The following is a 19,852-nucleotide window of genomic DNA, read 5'->3' on the forward strand; positions in this document are numbered from 1 at the left end:
CTGCATTATAACACTTCCAGGCCTGTGGTGGTGTTACTTCACATTTCATACAAAGACTCCCATGATGCATGATTGCTTACTAGCAAGTCACTGTGGGACACTGACAGCAGCATTTTGACAAAGGCCTGGAGTACATTGTCAAAATGGTTGTCCCCATACAACTTGAAGACGCCAAAGCTGACATAATTTCCACACAAGGCAGACTTGAGAGCTGAATAGCAGATGGAGATGCCCTTGAGTTTCATTGGATAAATCTGATCTTTTGAGAGGCTCCCAAGGGACAGGATCTGATTACCTGTTTTAGGGTAAAAGCAGAAAGAGAAAGTGACATAAGTAGATGTCATTCAAAGCAGTTATGGGACACACTATTTAACATTCTTACTTTACTGCGAATGTTCACTTCCTCCCAGCATATTTTTAACAATTTTTTTTTATTCATTGTAATAAAAAATATAAATACATATGGCAATTTACCTGGAAGTACAAAAGGCCCAAGGAAAAATCAATCAAGGATATTGGAAAAGTGCTATATTTTTATCTGCATGGTGATTACACAGATATATACATAGATATGTGAAAATTCATTAAGTTGTACTCTTAAGATTAGTTCATTTGGCCAGGTGTCATGGCTCACGCCTGTAATCCCAGCACTTTGGGAGGCCAAGGCGGGCGGATCATGAGGTCAGGAGATCGAGACCATCCCGGCTAACATGGTGAAACCCCGTCTCTACTAAAAATACAAAAAATTAAACGAGCGTGGTGGCGGGCGCCTGTAGTCCCAGCAACTCGGGAGGCTTAGGTGGGAGAACGGCGTGAACCCAGGAGGCGGAGCTTGCAGTGAGCCGAGATCGCGCCACTGCACTCCAGCTTGGGTGACAGAGTGAGACTCCATCTCAAAACAACAACAACAACAAAAAAAAGATTAGTTCATTTTACTTTATGCGTTATCCTGTCAGTAAAAAATTTTAAAAAGTAAGATAAAACTAAGTCAAGAGAAAAAGATAACCTGATTGAGATGTAAATTACCCTAAATTCTCGGCAAATTTTTAAACTTTTATATGAATTTGATTGAATTTGATCTTGAGTTACTTCACTTTTAGGAGCCTCACAGGTTTGGTATATGAATTCAATGAAATAACACACACAGAAGTTCTTGGTGCAGTGTATAGTAAATATTACTTCCTTTTTCTTCTTAGATCCTTCTTCGGAAGATCTCAAGAGATGTTTTAAAAATTGTACTTAAATTCTGTGTTGACCATCAGAAGACAAAGAAATGTTTGTATGATCACCTTAAAATCTTCTGTAGTAGTTAGCATTTACAATCAATAATTTGTTTCTGAAATGTGTGCTAGTTAGTATGTTACTAGGCAATACTTGATAATGCTTTAAAAAAATATAAAGTAATATATGTTTCTTACCTCTGCTTTTTCCTGGTCAAATGAGTATTGCTTCTAAAATTGAAACTAAATTCAATTTACAAAATTTAGAAGTATAATATAGTGGCTTATACCGTGTCAACTTAGCTAACAAGAATTAAGTTTCTTAGAATCCACTTCCCTTTATGGTTGTGGGCTACAATTGGCCAAAAGAGAAATTTGTGCGAGATTTGGATGCTGGGAGTGCAGTCGCTGCCATGACTTTCTGAAGGTTGCTGTGGTTAGAGGTGGTGAGAGTAAGAGGTAGAAATGCTGCTCGGTTTCACTTTGTCCTTGTGCTTCCTTGTTCTGTTTGTGTCTAGAACTACCAACCCTGCTGACCAGTATCTCCAAGCACACCACCAAACAGGCGGTAGCACACTTACAGAAGCAATAGCTATGCAGAGGCAACAGCCTTCTACTGACTTCTATACCATAACACCAGCTACCTTCTCACCCCTAATCCTTTCATAGTTCCACTCTAGCACCTAAATGTGCCTGGTTTCTAGATTTCCCTGCAAATTCCAACTATGCCATTATTTCTGGAGGGCCGATTGGTGATTTTTTTCCCCTGAACCTTGAACTCCCCGCTTTGGCCCTATTTCCCCATCTTTGCCTAAGATTATATAAGGTCTAATTTCTAAGATAAGTTATACATTCCAAAAGTATTATTGTGCTTGTTTTTCCTGGTTTGAAGCTTGACTCATATATATATTATGGTAACCCCATGTGTACTAAGAGGTTAAGAAGGACCAATACTTCTAGCAGAGCATGAAACACAGGACCAGCCCAGGGTAAAAGTTCCCTCTTCTTGATCTGCCTTGGTCTGTTCCATGTATGTGGAGCATTTCTATATGCACATTTTCTTCTATGTAGCCTTAGAAGTCCATGTGACTTTGCTTATAATTTATATATCTGAATGACAAAACCAGTGTCTAGAAGGCTGAAGCATATATTGTAATTTACTCCATATCAAATACTGTACCCTCTTTCATGATCTCATTGTAACTCACCTTAGAGAGATATAATAGTTGCATAAAGATTCAACTCAATATGACAGCATTTATTTAACAGCTACTATGTGTGAGGTGTTGGTATAAACAAATGAATAAAATAAACTCTCTGCCCTGAGGGAGTTCAGTCTGTTGGGGGAAATAGATCTGTAAATAAATAATTCCATACACTGTGACAAATGCCATCGGAGAGGTATGTCAAGATGTTATGTGAACAGAAAAAGAGGCTAACTTTCCTTTGGCAGGAAGGCAGGGGAAAGGCTTCACAGAACAGGTTAAGTTTGAAGGATAATTGAAGTTGCCACACGGACTTGGAAAAAGAGGAGTGTACTCTGGATAGATAAAGCGCAAAGGCATCAATGTCTAAGAAAGTCAGGTACTCCAGAAAAGAACAGTTCTAAACCACTGTTTTTCTACCTTTGCCTCAAATTCAATTTAAACCAAGGTTAGACATTTTCTCTCCTTCCCTTTCCCAAGAAAGAACAGCACTGTATACCCATGTGATGAAAAGAGCTAGGGTAATTTTGGTAATTTTCACTGGTTTTGTGTTTGTTGGGAAGGCCAAGGTAAAAGTGAGAAAACTTTTGGGGCCTTTTTATGCTGATATCCTTATGGGGAAAGTAAAGGTCCTATATTCTGTAGCAACAGATGAAATAAGCAGGCCAAGAACTGCCTGATGGGGAAAAAAAATCTGTAAAGGACAGGATAATCTATCATCAAGAAGCATTATCTAGAATCATAACTGTTGTCTCTGTATTAATATGTTGCAATTTGGCATATATGTCCTGCCTTTTGGACTATGTCAGACACATCTGTATTAACCCATTTATGCTGAACGTTGCAATTTTTTTTGTGTGAAAAATCAGATCTTGGAGATGACCTTGAGCAACAGGATACAAATAACTCCCACAAGCTTAGCGTCCTAATAATGGAACACTAGGCATAAATGGGTTAAGACAGTAATTAATATACTATTTTGACCTTGTAACAGTAGAATGATGAATACTTTTGAAATAGGAAACTACCTCATTTTGCTCAAGTGCCTCAGTGAATGTGATAGCTAGCTGACAACTGTATAGGCTGAATGTCTTCAGTCATCATTGGAAGGCGCAGTTATGTGAAGAGTACTGCGACTTGCTGACGTTCTTTTACTTCAGGTTACTCAACCCACTCTTGTCTCTCTGCAAACCAGCCAAGGTCTCTGGACATAAATGGTTTGGGACAGAATTGAAGCTGTAAAGGCTGGAAGGAATATAGTATTTCCCTTTCAGATTGAAAAAGAGAGCACAATGCAGTGTTGATAAGGATGTAGGAAAATAAAAAAATTGTTGGGAATATAAAATTAGTATAACCATTCTAGAAGGCAATTTGGTAACATTTATTAAAAATATTTTTAAAAGGCTGGGTGAAATGGCTTGCATCTGTAATCCCAGCACTTTGGGAGGCTGAAGGGGATGGATCACTTGAGCCCAGTAGCTTGAGACCAGCCTGGGCAACATGGCAAAATCCCATCTCTACAAAAAATTAGCCAGGTGTAGTGGCATGCATCATTACTCCCAGCTACTTGGGAGGGTGAGGTGGGAGGATCACTTGAGTCCAAGAGGCTGAAGCTGCAGTGAGCCATGATCACACCACTGCACTCCAGCCTGAGTGACAGAGTGAGACCCCATCTTGAAAAAATATGTGTGTGTAGATCAATTTCTATATTCTAATATTAACATTCCATACCATTTATACCTTTCTACTAGCATCTGCACTCACATATACTGCCTTTAGTAAAAGTCAATCCCTCAACATGTCCAACCAGTTCCCATCTCCTCTCTCTTATGTGCTTAAGGACAAGGCACCAACAATTTTTGCCCTTCTCTACTATGCAATCTTGTTTGTTTGCTATTGGCTCATTCTCATCAGAATACAAGTCACACTATTGTCTCTTCCATAAAAAAAAAAAAAAAAAAAAGGACACGTAAAACCTTCTCTTGGCCTCACTTCCTCTGTTAGATATTGCTCAATTCATTGTCTCCATTTCTTCTCTTCTCATTCTCTTTTATGCCCGCTCCACTCAAAGTGCTCTTTTCAAGGTTACTAGTGACTTCTGGTTGCTAAATGTAATGGTTGACTCTTAGTCTTCATCTTACTTGATTGACTGGCAACTTTTGATAGGTCATAGGTGACCACCTCGTCTTCCAAGACACATTCTCTCAATTTTCTTCTGTGTTCGCTCAATCTTCTTTGCCAGTTCCTTCTTTTTTACCTTCCAACACTGGAGTGCACCAGAACTCAAATCTAAGTCTTCCTCTATATTTACACTCACCTCTAGTCCTAGTAGGTGTGTTGATGAAGCAAGCACACTCATTCCTAGTTCTTACCTAGTTCTGCAGCTGTAAATATCATTGAATGAGTCAAAGGACTCCCTAGACCTATTTTCCAAACTCCAGAATCAAAAATCCGTATTGGCACTCAACATTTCCACTTGGATATTAATCGACATCTCAAATTTAACATAACCAAAATGGAACTTTAGTCCCCCACACCCATCTTAGCCTTCTCCATCTCCATATAAGATGGCAACTACTTCTTTCTAGTTGCTTGTATTCAAATCTCTTGACTATATTTTTTTCTGTCCTACCATTCATCCAATGAATCAAGAAATTTGATTTGTCTTACCTTCATAGTATATCCAGAATCTGACCACTCCCACTGCTATTACTTTGTTCAAAGCCAGTATCAAACTTTGCCTGAATTACTGCAATATTGTCTTATCTGACTTCCCTGCTTACACCTTTAATCCTCTCTAGTCTACCCTTAATATAGCAGCCTGAGTAATGTTTTAAAAACTTAGGTCAGGCCATGTCATTCCTGTGCTCAGAATGTTCCTGAGGTCCTCTGTTTTATTTAGAGTTAAAGTCAAAGCGATGTTAGTGGGCTACAGGCCTTATATGATACTGTTCTTATTACTCTTCCTTTTGTTCACTCTGCTTCAGCTACTGACCTCCTTGCTGCCCTTCAGACATGCCAGATACACTCCTGCCTTAAGACTCTACCACTTGCTGTTTCCTCAGCCTAGAATGGTCTTCAAGAAATTCACGTGACTAACTCCTTTATTTACTGGAAGTCTTTGTTCAAATGTCATATTTTCAATGAGGCCTACCTTGACCACTCTAATAATGCAACATGTCCCTAAATCCCTGGCACTTAAGATATGTGTGTGTATTTTTTTTTCTCTTTTAACAATAAGGAGTTTAAGGATCACAGCAAAGCTGAGAGAGAGATACAGCGATTACCATACATCTCCTGTCCCCACACATGCACAGCTTCCCTACTATCAACATCCCCTACTAGAGTGGTGCATTTGTTACAATCTGGACCTATACTGACATATCATTATCAGCCAATGTCATAGTTTACATCAGCATTCACTGTTGGTGGTGTACATTCTGTGGGTTTGGACAAATGTATAATGAACATGCACCCACCATTATAGTATCACACAGAGTTTCAATGCCCCCCAAATCCTCTGCTCTGCCTATTCATCCTTCACTGTCTCCTAACCACTGGCAGCCACTGAGCTTTTACTGTCTTCATAGTTTTCCCTTTTCCAGAATGTCACGTAGTTGGGGTTATATAGTATGTAAGGCTTTTCAGATTGGCTTCTTTCACTCAGTAAGAGTGATTCTTACATATCTTTTTGTAATTTTATAGCTTTATTATTATTATTTTTTAGTGCCGAATAACATTCCATTGTCTGGTTGTACTGTTGTTTATTTATCCACTCACCTACTGAAGAAAATCAGTTTTAGCGATTGAGAATAAAGCTGCTATAAATATCAGTGTACATGTGTTTGTCTGACCATAAGTTTTTGATGCCTTTGGGTAAATACCAAGGGGCATGATTACTGGATATTACAATGACTATGTTTAGTTTCATAAGAAGCTGCCAAACTGTCTTCTAAAGTGGCCGCACCATTCTGCGTTCTACCAGCAATGAATTAGTGTCTCTGTTGTTTCACTCTCTGGGATTAGATGCCCCCTTATCCTAATCTATTTTCTTTCTTTTCTTTTCTTTTTTTCTTTCTTTTCTTTCTTTCTTTATAGCACTTATTACCTTCTTTTTCTTTTCTAATTTTTTTATGGAGACGGGGTCTCACTGTGATGTCCAGGCTAGTCTCAAACTCCTGGGCTCAAGCAGTCCTCCTGCATCAGCCTCCCAAAGTGCTAGAACTACAAGGCATGAGCAGCTGTGCCCAGCCTACCTTCTAATTACTAGTTAATTTCTTTTTTGGTTTGCCCACTGAGGTATCCAAAGAGCCTGTAACAGCACCTGCTGTTCTTATTACACATCTGTTGAATGAATGACTGAAACTCACAAAGCTGAATGTACAAAGTTATTGACTGAAGCACTATGAATGATAATGAAAAAGCAGATGTTCAGCTAAAGGCGATTAATAAATTATAGTATGACCATAAAATGGAATATTTTGCAGCTATTTAAAAAGAGGTAGATTTATATATGCTAACATAGAACAATGACCATAATATAAATAAAAAACAACAAATTACAGAATAGCAAACATGGTATCATGTTTGGGAAAATACGTGTGTATGTACACATAAAAAGCATAGAAGGGTACATACACTAAACTGTTAATAATGGTTAACTTTGGGTGACGAATGGGGGGTTTTGTTTTCCTGTACCAAGTGAAAAATGAAAAATTTAAAGCTTACAGAGTTTATTTTGAAATAACATTGCTGGATCTTTTCCCTCCATGAGTGTATTATTTTATAGTTAGAGAAAAGCAAAAAAAGAAAAAACATTATTTTGGATGAAAAAAGATGGGAAAGAAAGTGATAGGTACAGCAAAACATGATAGAAAAAGACATGGTAGTGCAAGCGGACCGACCCCAGGCTGTATGCTTATGGTGGTTCCATACCTTTCTTAACTCGGCAGCATAAGTTGCTGACATAGAAGATGGAATTTCAGCACTGATGTAATTTTGTTTCCGAACTCTTGGAGTAATGTTGTCCCAATAATGTAATTACAGATTTACGTATGATTCACTACCTTTTTTGAATAAAAGATTTTGTATAGGTTATTTTATAAGCATATTAGTAGATGTAAAAATCTTAAAAACATTAACTTGCAACCTCAATATTTCAAACTATTTTGAAGTTTCTGTTTTCTTTCAATTGTTGCCATGTATATAGAAGTCTAACATGACCTACAGCATAGGTAAAATTTGAATTCTACCTTGATATGGTATTATTTATATTTTCCATAAGCTGGGTAACCTGAAAAGATAATTTTTAATGGTTGCAATGTATTCCACTGAACTGACATATCCTTCTGTGTTATTCAAGCATTTTGCTATTTGTAGCATTTTGTTTGTTTTCCCAGCTTTTACTATTATGGATAATGTAACATCAAGGATCTTTAGCTGTAGTTAGCTGTCCTCTATCATGAGATTATTTCCTTAGAAGAAAAATAGAAATGAGTTTATAAAGGTTATGGACATTTTTATAATTCTTGCTTTTCCATAGAGCCATACCAGGTAACTGAAAAAGAAAAAAAAATCCCAGTATTTAAAGCTTACAGTTTATTTTGAAATCATTATATATTTTTTCTTATTTGTTGAAAGGAGTTTCAACTAGATGCACAATTGTTAACTGGTGGCTACCAGCAAAACCTACTTCTAGTCCCTCAGTCAGATGCAACCACTTCTTGAGTGATCTCATGTGCAAACAATAGACTTAGGTATTGGGGAAAGTCTTGTCCCAGACTGAATAGTAACAAAAAGAAAACTATATTGAAGATGGCAAGATGGCAAGGATCCTACATATAGTCTTAGAGTAGTACACAATATTCTATAAATTCCCAAGAACTGGTATACTTTTCTTTGTGTGATAATATGAATTTTGTAAAATCATATTATCATATAGGAGGCAATCATGTTGAGACAGGAAAGGAAGAGTAGACATAATTTTATGTCTACTAACATTGTATGCTAATTTAAATAACAATTCTGGCCAGGTGTGGTGCTGAAGCCTGTGATCCAAGGACTTTGGGAGGCTGAGGGGGGAGGATTGCTTGAGGTAAGGAGTTTGAGAAAAGTGAGGACTATGTTGCCCAGTGAGGGCATAGTCCTCTACTTAAAATTTAAAAAAAAAAAAAACAAAACAAGGCATGGTGGTACATGCCTGTAGTCCCAGCTACTCAGGAAGTTGAGGCGGGAGGATAACCTGAGCCCAGGACTTCGAGGGTTCAGTGAATTATGATCATGACACTGCACTCCAGCCTGGGTGACAGAGTGAGATCTTGTCTCAACAAAAAACAAAACCAAACCAAAAAAAGCCTAATTCTATTCCTTTCTCTTCTAGCTTTACATCAAATAATTCACCTACCACAATGCTATCAAAGTGGTTTCTCAAAAATGTAAATATGGTCATACTATGCAGTATTTTCCTTAAAGAATGTGTATCTTCAAGGATAAAGTTGTAATTCTTTTTTTTTTTTTTTTTTTTTTTTTAACAGAGTCTTGCGCTGTCGCCCAGGCTGGAGTGCAAAGGTGTGATCTCAGCTCACTGCAACCTCTGTCTCCCAGGTTCAAGCAATTCTCTTGCCTTAGCCTCCCAGGTAGCTGGGATTACAGGTGCCTGCCACCACACCTGGCTAATTTTTCGTATTTTTAGTAGAGACGGGGTTTTACCATGTAGGCCAGGCTGGTGTCGAACTCCTGACCTCAGGTGATCCATGTGCCTCGGCCTTCCAAAGTGCCAGGATTACAGGCGTGAGTCACCGTGCCCAGCCTAAAGTTGTAATGCTTTACTTTGACCCAAAAGTTACTTCATAACTGGTTGTCTCTCACTGCCTAAAGCTCCTTAACATTAGCTTTAGTCTTCAGTAATTTTGAAATTCCTTGAGTTTCCTAACCAACCAGGCTGTTCTATATTTACGTGCTTTGTAAAATCTATTTTCTCCTTTAAATGCCCTTCTGTAACTTCTGAGCCTTATTCTTTTTCCTTCAAGAAATATTGCCTTCTCTAAACCCCCCGTTTCAGCTAGAAATCTCTTCCGGGCTCCTATGGCACTCTAAGTACTTCTCAAGGATAACCCAGAGCACAACACATCATAATTCTTTCTTCATTTGTCTGACTCCCCTGCAGGACTTAAGTTCCTTAAGGGAAGAAACAGTAAGATTCTTTTTTTTTTTTTTTTTTCTTTGAGACGGAGTTTTGCTCTTGTTTCCTAGGCTGAAGTGCAATGGCACGATCTCAGCTCACTGCAACTTCCGCCTTCTGGGTTCAAGTAATTCTCCTGCCTCAGCCTCCTGAGTAGCTGGAATTACAGGCACACGCCACCACACCCGGCTAATTTTGTATTTTTAGTAGAGATGGGGTTTCTCCATGTTGGACAGGCTGGTCTTGAACTCCCAACCTCAGGTGACCCACCCTCCTTGGCCTCCCAAAGTGCTGGGATTACAGGTGTGAGCCACCATGCCCTGGTGGATTCTTTTTTTCTTTTCCTTTTGCATCTTATTTATCTTCCTATGTCTCACAGGATCAGAAACATATTAACAGTAAATGCTCAGCCGGGCACAGCGGCTCACGCCTGTAATCCTAGCACTTTGCGGGGCCGAGGCGGGCAGATCACTTGAGGTCAGGAGTTTGAGACCAGCCTGGCCAACATGGTGAAACACCGTCTCTACCAAAAATACAAAAATTAGCAGGGCATGGTGGTGGGCACCTGTAATTCCCGCTACTTGGGAGGCTGAGGAAGAAGAATCGCTTGAACCCAGGAGGCAGAGGTTGCAGTGAGCTAAGACCATACCACTGCATGCCAAGCCTAGGTGACAGAGCAAGACTGTTTCAAACAAAACAAAACAAAACAAAACAAGTAAATGCTCAACAAATGTTAGGTGCATGGATGAAGGAATCCACTGAAATCTAAGCACGTGTTCAGCTCAAGGCCTTGCTTTGATCCTGGTTTTGGGATCCTCAAGGTGTTGATCATTCCACTGCCTCCACAAGACTTTTGTGAACCTTACTCTTTGCTACTTTGTAATCATATGCCCTAACCAACTGATAAGATCTAAGACCGTATCCATAGTTCCTGGACAATCTATTCTCTCGAGAACTGTTATTTTTTGGTGACATTTTATTAGCTCTCTAGTTATTTTAAGACCAATGAATTCTTTAGCTATCTTCTTGTAATCATTTATACATAAGTATCATTTATACATAACACCTTGGAAATATTGTGAGTTCAGTTCCAGACCACTACAATAAAGCAAATATCCCAATAAAGTTAGTCATACAACTTTTTTCTTGTTTCTCAGTGCATATAAAAGTTTACACTGTACCGTAGTCTATAAATTGTGCAACAACCTTATGTCTAAAATAATAATGTATACACTATAATTAAAAATATTTTATTGCTAAAAATTCTAGCAATCATCTGAGCCTTTAGGGAGTTGTAATCTTTTTCCTAGTGGAAGGTCTGGTCTCGATGTTGATAGCTGCTGACCGATCAGGGTAGTTGCCAAAGGTTGAGGTGGCTGTGGCAATTTCTTAAAATAAGACAACAATGAAATCTGCTGCATCAATTGACTTCCTTTCACAAAAGATTTCTCTGTAGCATACGATGCTGTTTGATAGCATTTGACCCACAGGAGAACTTCTTTAAAAATTGGAGTCAATCCTCTCAAACTGTGCTGCCACTTTATCAACTAAGGTTATGTAATATTTTTTTTTTTTTTTTTTTTTTTTGAGACGGAGTCTCACGCTGTCACCCAGGCTGGAGTGCAGTGGCCGGATCTCAGCTCACTGCAAGCTCCGCCTCCCGGGTTCAGGCCATTCTCCTGCCTCATCCTCCCGAGTAGCTGGGACTACAGGCGTCCACCACCTCGCCCGGCTAGTTTTTTGTATTTTTTTTTTTAGTAGAGACGGGGTTTCACCATGTTAACCAGGATGGTCTCGATCTCCTGACCTCGTGATCCGCCCGTCTCGGCCTCCCAAAGTGCTGGGATTACAGGCTTGAGCCACCGCGCCCGGCAGGTTATGTAATATTTTAAAGCTTTTTACCACAAGTAGATTCCATCGTTGGTCATCCAGAAGAAGCGACTCCTCATCCATTCAAGTTTGATCACGAGACTGTGGCAGTTCAGTCACATCTTCAGTCCCCACTTCTAATTATAGGTCTCTTGCTGTTTCAACCACATCTGCAGTTAATTTCCCCCCTGAAGTCTTGGAACTCTTCAAAGTCACCCATGAGGGTTGGAATCAACTTCTTCCAAACTCCTGCTAAATGTTGATTTTCACCTCCTCCTGTGAATCACAAATGTTCCTGATGGCATCTAGAATAGTGAATCCTTTCTGGAAGGTTTTCAATTTACTTTGTCCAGATCCATCAGAGGAATCACTATCTATGGCAGCTACAGCCTTGTGGAATGTATTTCTGAATAATACGACTTGAAAGTCAAAATTACTCCTTGACCCATGGGCTGCAGAATGGATGTTGTGTTAGCAGACATGAAAACAACATTAATCTCCTTGTACATCTCCATCAGAGCTCCTGGGTGACCAGGTGCACTGTCAGTGAGCAGTAACCTTTTGAAAGGCATCTTTTTCTGAGCAGTAGGCTTCAACAGTGGGCTTAAAGTAGTAAAGCATGCTGTAAACAGATGTGCTGTCATCCAGTCTTTGTTGCTATATTTCTAGAGCACAGGCAGAGTAGATTTAGCATAATTCTTAAGGGCCCTAGGATTTTCAAAATGGTGAATGAGTATTGGCTTCCGCTTCAAGTCACCGTCAGCATTAAGCCCTAACAAGAGAGTCAGCTTGTCCTCTGAAGACTTCTCTAGCTGTGAAAGTCCTAGATGGCATCTTCTTCCAACAGCATTTTGTCTCCATGAAAAATGTTGTTTAGTGTAGCCACCTTCATCAAAATGAATCTTAGCTAGATCATCGTGATAACTTGCTGCAGCTTCTCCATCAGCACTTGCTGCTTCACTTTGCAGTTTGATGTTATGGAGATGGCCTCTTTCTGTAAACCTCACGAACCAACCTCTGCTAGCTTCCAACTTTTCTTCTGTAGCCTCCTCATCTCTCTCAGCCTTCGTAGAAGTGAACAGAGTTAGAGCCTTACTCTGGATTAGGCTTTGCCTTAAGGGAATATGATGACTGGTTTGATCTCAGACTACTAAAACCTTCTCCATATCAGCAATAAGGCTGTTTCACTTTTTTTTTTTGTAATCATGTGTGTGTTTGCTAGTGTAGAATTTTTAATTTCTTTCAAGAGCTTTTCCTTTGCATTTACCACTTGGCTGTTTGGTGTGAGAGGCCTAGCTTTTGACCTGTCTCAGCATTTGACATGCCTTCTTCCCTAAGCTTAATCATTTCTAGCTTTTGATTTAAAGTAGACATGTACAACTCTTCCTTTCACTTGAATACTTAGAGGCCATTGTAGCACTATTCATTGGCCTAATTTCAATATTGCTGTGTCAGAGAATAGGGAGACCGGAGGAGAGGTGAAGAGATGGGGAATGGCCAGAGCGGAGCAGTCAGTACACACACATTTATTAATGTGACTCAGAGACACAAAGTAAGCATATGCTGGCGCTGATATACTTGCTCGATGCAGGGTTGCTGTAAACCTTCAAATTATAAAAAATGCAGTATCTGCAAAGTACAAGAAAAAGCAGTATGCCTGTATACCATCCTAATTTTCCATTCTTACAACACTTCTGATAGTACATGCAAGTGATTTTCAGCCTCTTTTTTTTTTTTTTTTTTTTTTTTAAAAAAAAAGCCCTAACAGGTGATAGCTTTTACGGACAAGTCTAGTGTAACTACAAAGATGGGTGGTTCTGGTCAAAGTGGCAAAGTAGTTTTCTTTCCCCCTTTTTCTGGAGGGCTGCTGTGGCACTTTCACAGGCCCCTAAAGCTCCGCAAAACCAACGGTGAAAACAAATGGCCTGTTATCTAGGTGATGACGAGAAACAGTGGCTTGTATACCACTTTACAAATTCAATTTATGCATATTAAGTTATACCTTACATACATCCAGAGCATATACTGCTTAAAAGAACCCTGATGTAAATTCTTATGTACAGTGAATAATCATAGCTTGTACCATCCATTTTTAAAGTTTAGAATCTTTATACATTGCATTCTTAAATCAGGTACCTAAGGAAGAAATGAAGCAGTTCTATTTTGGCCAATCTTATGAAAACAATAATTATTTCTCCCTTCTGTACACTCTTCAACCAACAGATGTCACTAAAGATACCAGGACCCAGAGGCAAAGAGAAGGAAAGATTAGACAAATGGAAATTGAACATAAAAATCATCCAGTTCTTAAAACTGAGAAGTAGGTTTCCAAAGTAATAACATTTATTACACCGCATGCAACATTTTAACCAAAAATTTAAGAAAGAAATTTCTTTTATTAAGTTGCTCAGGCTGAACGGATCATAGCACTAAGTTTTGAAATACATGTTCTTGAAGCAATTTAAAACTCATTAGAAATAATAGGCTTGGGCTAGTAGAAAATGTGGTAAAATTTAATCCTCACCCAAATGTTACCTGGGCTGTACAAACAGGAAATTGTTTTGTGCTACTGTGGCTAACCTCATTGCTGACCCTGAGCTGTAACGGCAAGAGGAGCTGAGAGCTGAAGCAAAATTAAAAACTTACATCAAAGTATATCATGACAGACTGTAGATAAATAAAACAGCATATCAAAAGTATTGTTTTTCTGCCAGTCTCACAGAGCAGTGAGGTGGAGGTATTTCACAAAATACATAACAAGTCAGTTGCATTTGGAAATGATTCCTTCCCTCTCTGCACCGCCCTGATCACTGACTAACCAAAAACTGCTAATGAGAGGTGATCAGAGAAGAAACCCAGTGAGGATGGAAACAGAAGGGATCACAGAATGTTCTGGCCTTTTTCCTCTAATGGCTTCCCTTTCCTTCACCTTGGCTTACCAAAGAAATAAACAATCCTGGCTCTTCTGTGCCCTCCCAGTCACTCTTTCCCTCATCTTGTAGACTCCTGAATGGCAACTACATGATCTTCCTCCAATGTGTATATTAGAATTTTCAGAGGTAAAAGCATGGGTAATAAAACATTACAGAAGGTAAAGACAGACAAATTGGATGGCTTATGTGGACCAGCAAGAAAATCAGTAGAGGTTAAGGACATTTTTCTATTATTCTATGTAAAGTGCATGCATCAAAGTCACTGTCAGAGTCACTGGTGACCCAGTTGAAGGACACTTTTCCATTGAACCTTTGATTTCCTTTAAGTTTTGAGATAGAAATCACCATACTTTAAAGAACAGTGCTTCATCATAAATATCCATGGTAAAATCTTACTTTGGCAAATCCCAAGAGGCAGTAAAGAATATGAAAAGACTACTGTCAGTATGACTGAATGAAATTCCAATTCAGCTACTTGCTAGCTATTTAATATTTGGCAAAGTTTTTAACCTCTATGAGCTTCAATTTCTTCCTAACAGTAATCACAGTCAGTAACTACTCTAAGGGCTTTCCATACATTACCTAACTGAAGTCTCACAACCACGTCTTTGAGGTATGTAGTATTTTCTCTAACGAGAAGCTGAAGCAAGAGAGGCTTGCAACTTAACCAAGGTCATATAACTAGTGAGTAGCACATAATACCTACCTTGAGGATTCAACAGGGTAATGTATGATAAATGGTCTAATATAAGACTATAAAAGCTGGTAACAAAAGGAAGGCTAGCAGTACTATTAGTCTAAATTGAGGAGCAGAGCCTTACTCTAACCTCGTCTTTCTTCCGGGTAAGAAAACTCCTTACTGGCTTTTCTTTGCAAGAATGCTCTGAAGGTTTTGCCTCTTCCCCCACTCCACTTCACTTCTCCTATCCTTTCATTTCCTTTCTCTTCTGTCTCCTCTTCCTCCTCCTCCAAGATAATCCTCAAATAGTTATTTTTCTCAACTTTTGCTGCAATGCCTTTTTCTATGTCAGACAACCCAACAGAGAACGGAAGAACTTTTGAAGCCCATAGATTTGGCATTGTTCTGTCAGATTCCTTTTGGTGTCACTTACTGGACATACATTCTGTCCTAGAAAGTCAGTGATACTGGAAGAGGAAGCTGGCTTCTCTTAACAGCCCTAGTGCAACAGTAAATAAGCCGCCAAAGAAAAAATACATTTAGTGAAAAGAAAGATCCAGAGAAAGGGGTAGGAATGATACAATTGTAACTGGTAACAGGAATCTAACGTATGCATAGTTAAAGTCCTATTGATTACTAAGAGATTCTTACATAAGTGCTGTTTATTTCCTTTAAATAAGTGAGGAAATAGAAACTCATCACTGGTTACAGGCAGAGGAAGCAGGGCAGTGTGATCCAAACAGGAAGCACTGCTGAGCAAAACAATGATGTGGGTTGTTGAACCCCTGTCCAAAGAAGGCTGGCTTGGTGAGTATAACAGATAGGCTTTGGAACAAGGAGAGGCATAAACAGTGATTAACTATTCCATGTTACCTCCTGGGTCAGGCCGTTTACCAGAACAGCTCAATTAACCTTTTTAATCCCAACTAGGCAGGTAAGTCAGTAGGTATTTAGTAGTCCTAATTTTATACAAGAGAAAACTAGTCACAAAGAGGTATATATAGTATTTTAGCTGAAGGTCATGGAGTTGATAAAGTATTGGTAATAGGATTAGTACTCAGATCTTATAAATTCAAAAACTGTGCTTTTTCTAATATACCATGCTGTTTTTGAAAAAAGGTCCAGACACACATCTTATATGACAAAACATGGAACAGAATTAGATATACACTAAAAGTATGGCAAATTGTATTAGAATTTTTTAAAATGCGTCCATTTTTACCTCTAGGAGGCAAAGTATTTCCACTTTATATGATTTTATTTTTATTTTATTTTTTGAGACAGAGTTTCGCTCATTGCCCAGGCTAGAGCACAATGGTGCAATATTGGCTCACTGCAACCTCTGCTTCCTGGGTTCAAACGATTCTCCTGCCTCAGCCTCCCGGGTAGCTGGGATTACAGGTGCCCGCCACCACGTCTGGCTAATTTTTTGTATTTTTAGTAGAGATGGGGTTTCACCATGTTGATCAGGCTGGTCTTGAACTCCTGGCCTCAAGTGATCTGCCTGCCCTGGCCTCCCAAAGTGCTGGGATTACAGGCATAAGCCATTGTACCTGGCCCACTTTATATGATTTTAATGTGTCTATTTTCAAACAGGATACAAAAGTTGTGGCAATGTAGTTACTGGTACAGATGAAAATAAGAGAGTACAAGTTTACTCTCCTATATAGGTGCTTTCTCTAGTTTTTACATATGAAAAATCTCAAATTCTACAAATCAGATGTGCAATTAAAATGAAGTATTTTTAATGGAGGCCTACAATGTATACAGATCAGAGCCCCAGAATGTGTTCTGAAATGAGGTAAAAACAACTTAAAACACCCATTTTTTTCTTTTTAAAAATAGGCTTTTACTTTAGAAAAAGTGATAATGCTTCTATTGGTTGTTCTTACATACATGCACAAACACATGCAGAATTAAAATAAAGACACTTTATAAAATTTTATAAAGTTTGTTTCTTGATACTCAAAAAGAAATAGGAGAATCACGGCTGGGTGCAGTGGCTCATGCCTGTAATCAATCCCATTACTTTGGGAGGCCAAGGTGGGTAGATCACTTGAGGTCAGGAGTTCGAGATCAGCCTGGCCAACATGGTGAAACCCTGTCTCTATTAAAAATACAAAAATTAGCCAGGTGCGGTGGCGTGCCTATAACCCCAGCTACTCGGGAGGCTGAGGTGGGAGGATCACCTGAGCCTGGGATGCGGAGGTTGCAGTGAGCTGAGATTGTGCCACTGCACTGTCCAGTCTGGGTGTCAGAGTGGGACTCCATCTCAAAAAAAAAAAAAAAAAAATCAGGCAATTTTTAAGACTAAATTTACTTAAGACTTTGCTGTTGCTTTGGGAAAGAACAGATGGGGGAAAAAAAGGACACGGAAACATTTATCAAGGAGAAGTGCATTGCACAGAGCCCAGCTCAGTTGACATTCAGTCACTGTGTGCCAAATTAGATTACAGAGGGTTTTTATCCACCCTATCTCCATTCCCTATCTACATACAGGTCACAGAGAGTAGAGAATTTCATTGATGACAGTGTCAGAATTGGCAAATATTAGAGTTTATGGTAGTTGTAAGGGCCAAACTGCTAAACAAATACTAAATTTAGGACTATAATTGAATAGGACAATCTTTCCTGTAGAACTCTGCTTCTAGAGGTGCAGTACCCAAAAGTTCCTCATAAAAAGATATTTACTCCTCTTTACAAGGATATTCTCCCATAATTCAGTGACATTCTGGTTTAAGCATTCCTTGGTTCAACATAGTAAACTCCCTAATGTAACTCTGAGCAATTTTGAATATGCTGTAACTTTTCAATATTCTATCTAGTGTATTCCCTCATCTACTGACACTGCAATTTTATCCAAAAGAAATTCATCAAGTTGGTCAGGCATGATTTAGTCAAAGCCATGCTGCTTACTTCTCCTGATGCCAATATGATAGCTACCTGGCTTTTTGCACTTGTATTACCCACTTCACAAATTCATAAAGATATGAAAGTTCAAAAGAACAAAATAGCTAACATCTTTCTTTCCTCCAAAGAGATAAAACGATATTGCAGAGACACATGGAAAAGGATACTCACCATAAGTGCAAACCATTTTACTAGCTTCTCTGAAGAGAAGAATTCCATTAGGAGATGATACATCGAAATTCAGACGCTGGGATCTAAGAAATACAGAAAAAAAATGGACTATATGTGAAGATAAAGAAACCAAACACAGATTTCAAATGCCTAGCATTTTCATTTATAAGAATTAGCAGCAGTACAATTGTCTCTTAAATTCCACTCCATTTTATAAACTGTTGATAACATACGTATGCTGATTTCTTCACTCTAAAGATAGTAGGACAATTAGGAAGAATTATTTTCATTTATTTGCTAAATCAAAGAGTTCTTTTTTTATCTGTCAAAACGATATCCTGACATTCTTTATCACAGATTTCTTGCCCCTTCTTTCATGCCAACTGGATAATGGATAATAATAAAACATCCCAGGTGTCTAAGTTTAGACAAATACTTGGATAATGATATATATTTACATTTGAGGTTTCCTGCAGTGCCTGATATACATTTTTAAAACAAATTCTAAAGTGATGAATAGGAAATCCAGTACTTTTAAAATACTGCACATATGTGTAATGAATTACCTGATACTTCAAGCATATTTCAAACACGTGACAGTTTCCACTACATACAACTTAAGTAAAGAGAAACAAATCTCATAAGTTCACTGAGAGCAATTCTACTTCCCTGGTTCCTGCTGGGGTTGGAGAAGTGTAAACAGGGTAAAGAACTAACATGACCTCCTGACATATTTGATTTTTAAACATTGCTTTGGCTTTTAAGAAATAGTGGCATTTTAAAAAAAGGATTAGCAAAACAAAAACTACCAAAAAGCAAGACATTGCTAAAGACCTGTTTACCAAGAATAAAACAACTTTTTGCTTTTCCATGCTTTTTAAAAATGCTTTAGTATTAAGTGCAATGATTACCTATTAGAAATATTATTATGAACATATGATTGTTGGCATGCAAGTTCTGATTAAAGAAATGCACATACATAATTTGCATTAAATTCTAGAGAAATATAGGCAAGATAACATTTTCCAAAATAACAAAATTTCAGAAGATAATTCTTAGGACAGTTGTGCTAGGTAAGAATCATCTGGGCCAGGCGCAGTGGCTCATGCTTGTAATCCCAACACTTTGGGAGGCCGAGACAGGTGAATCACCTGAGGTCAGGAGTTTGAGACCAGCCTGGCCAATATGGCAAAACCCTGTCTCTACTAAAAACACAAAAATTGGCCAGGTGTGGTGGCACATGCTTGTATCCCAGGTACTCAGGAGGCTGAGGCAGGAGAATCACTTGAACCTGGGAGGCGGAGGTTGCAATGAGTCAAGATTGGGCCACTGCACTCCAGCCTGGGCAACAGGCTGAGACTCCGTCTCAAAAAAAAAAAAAAAAAAGAATCATCTGGGGAGGGGCCAAGATGGCCGAATAGGAAGAGCTCCGGTCTGCAGCTCCCAGAGAGACCAGTGCAGAAGGTGGGTGATTTCTGCATTTCCAAGTGAGGTACCCAATTCAGCTCACTGGGACTGGTTAGGCACGGAGGATGAGCAGAAGCAGGATGGGGCATCATTTCACCTGGGAAGCACAAGGAGCTGGGGACCTCCATCCCTCAGCCAAGGGAAGCCATGAGGAAATGTGCTACCCGGCCGGGTTACTATGCTTTTCCCATGGTTTTTGCAATACGCAGATCAGGAGA

The 19,852-nt window shown here is 38.9% G+C and overlaps 1 protein-coding gene across 3 annotated transcripts in view; it reads right to left on the reverse strand.

Annotated features, from left to right (window-relative positions):
- The window catches only part of LOC105480862 (RAN binding protein 17), a 442,674-nt gene that overhangs the window by 60,452 nt on the left and 362,370 nt on the right, over positions 1–19,852 (reverse strand). For all 3 annotated transcript variants that reach the window (XM_011740055.2, XM_011740054.2, XM_011740056.2), the window contains 2 exons: positions 18,168–18,250; positions 81–295 (listed from right to left, as the gene is read on the reverse strand). In XM_011740055.2, coding sequence (XP_011738357.2) covers positions 81–295; positions 18,168–18,250 — 298 coding nt within the window. The remainder of the gene's footprint in view (positions 1–80; positions 296–18,167; positions 18,251–19,852) is intronic.

This window comes from Macaca nemestrina, chromosome 6 (genome assembly GCF_043159975.1).
Source record: "Macaca nemestrina isolate mMacNem1 chromosome 6, mMacNem.hap1, whole genome shotgun sequence".
Taxonomy (NCBI): Eukaryota; Metazoa; Chordata; class Mammalia; order Primates; family Cercopithecidae; genus Macaca; species Macaca nemestrina.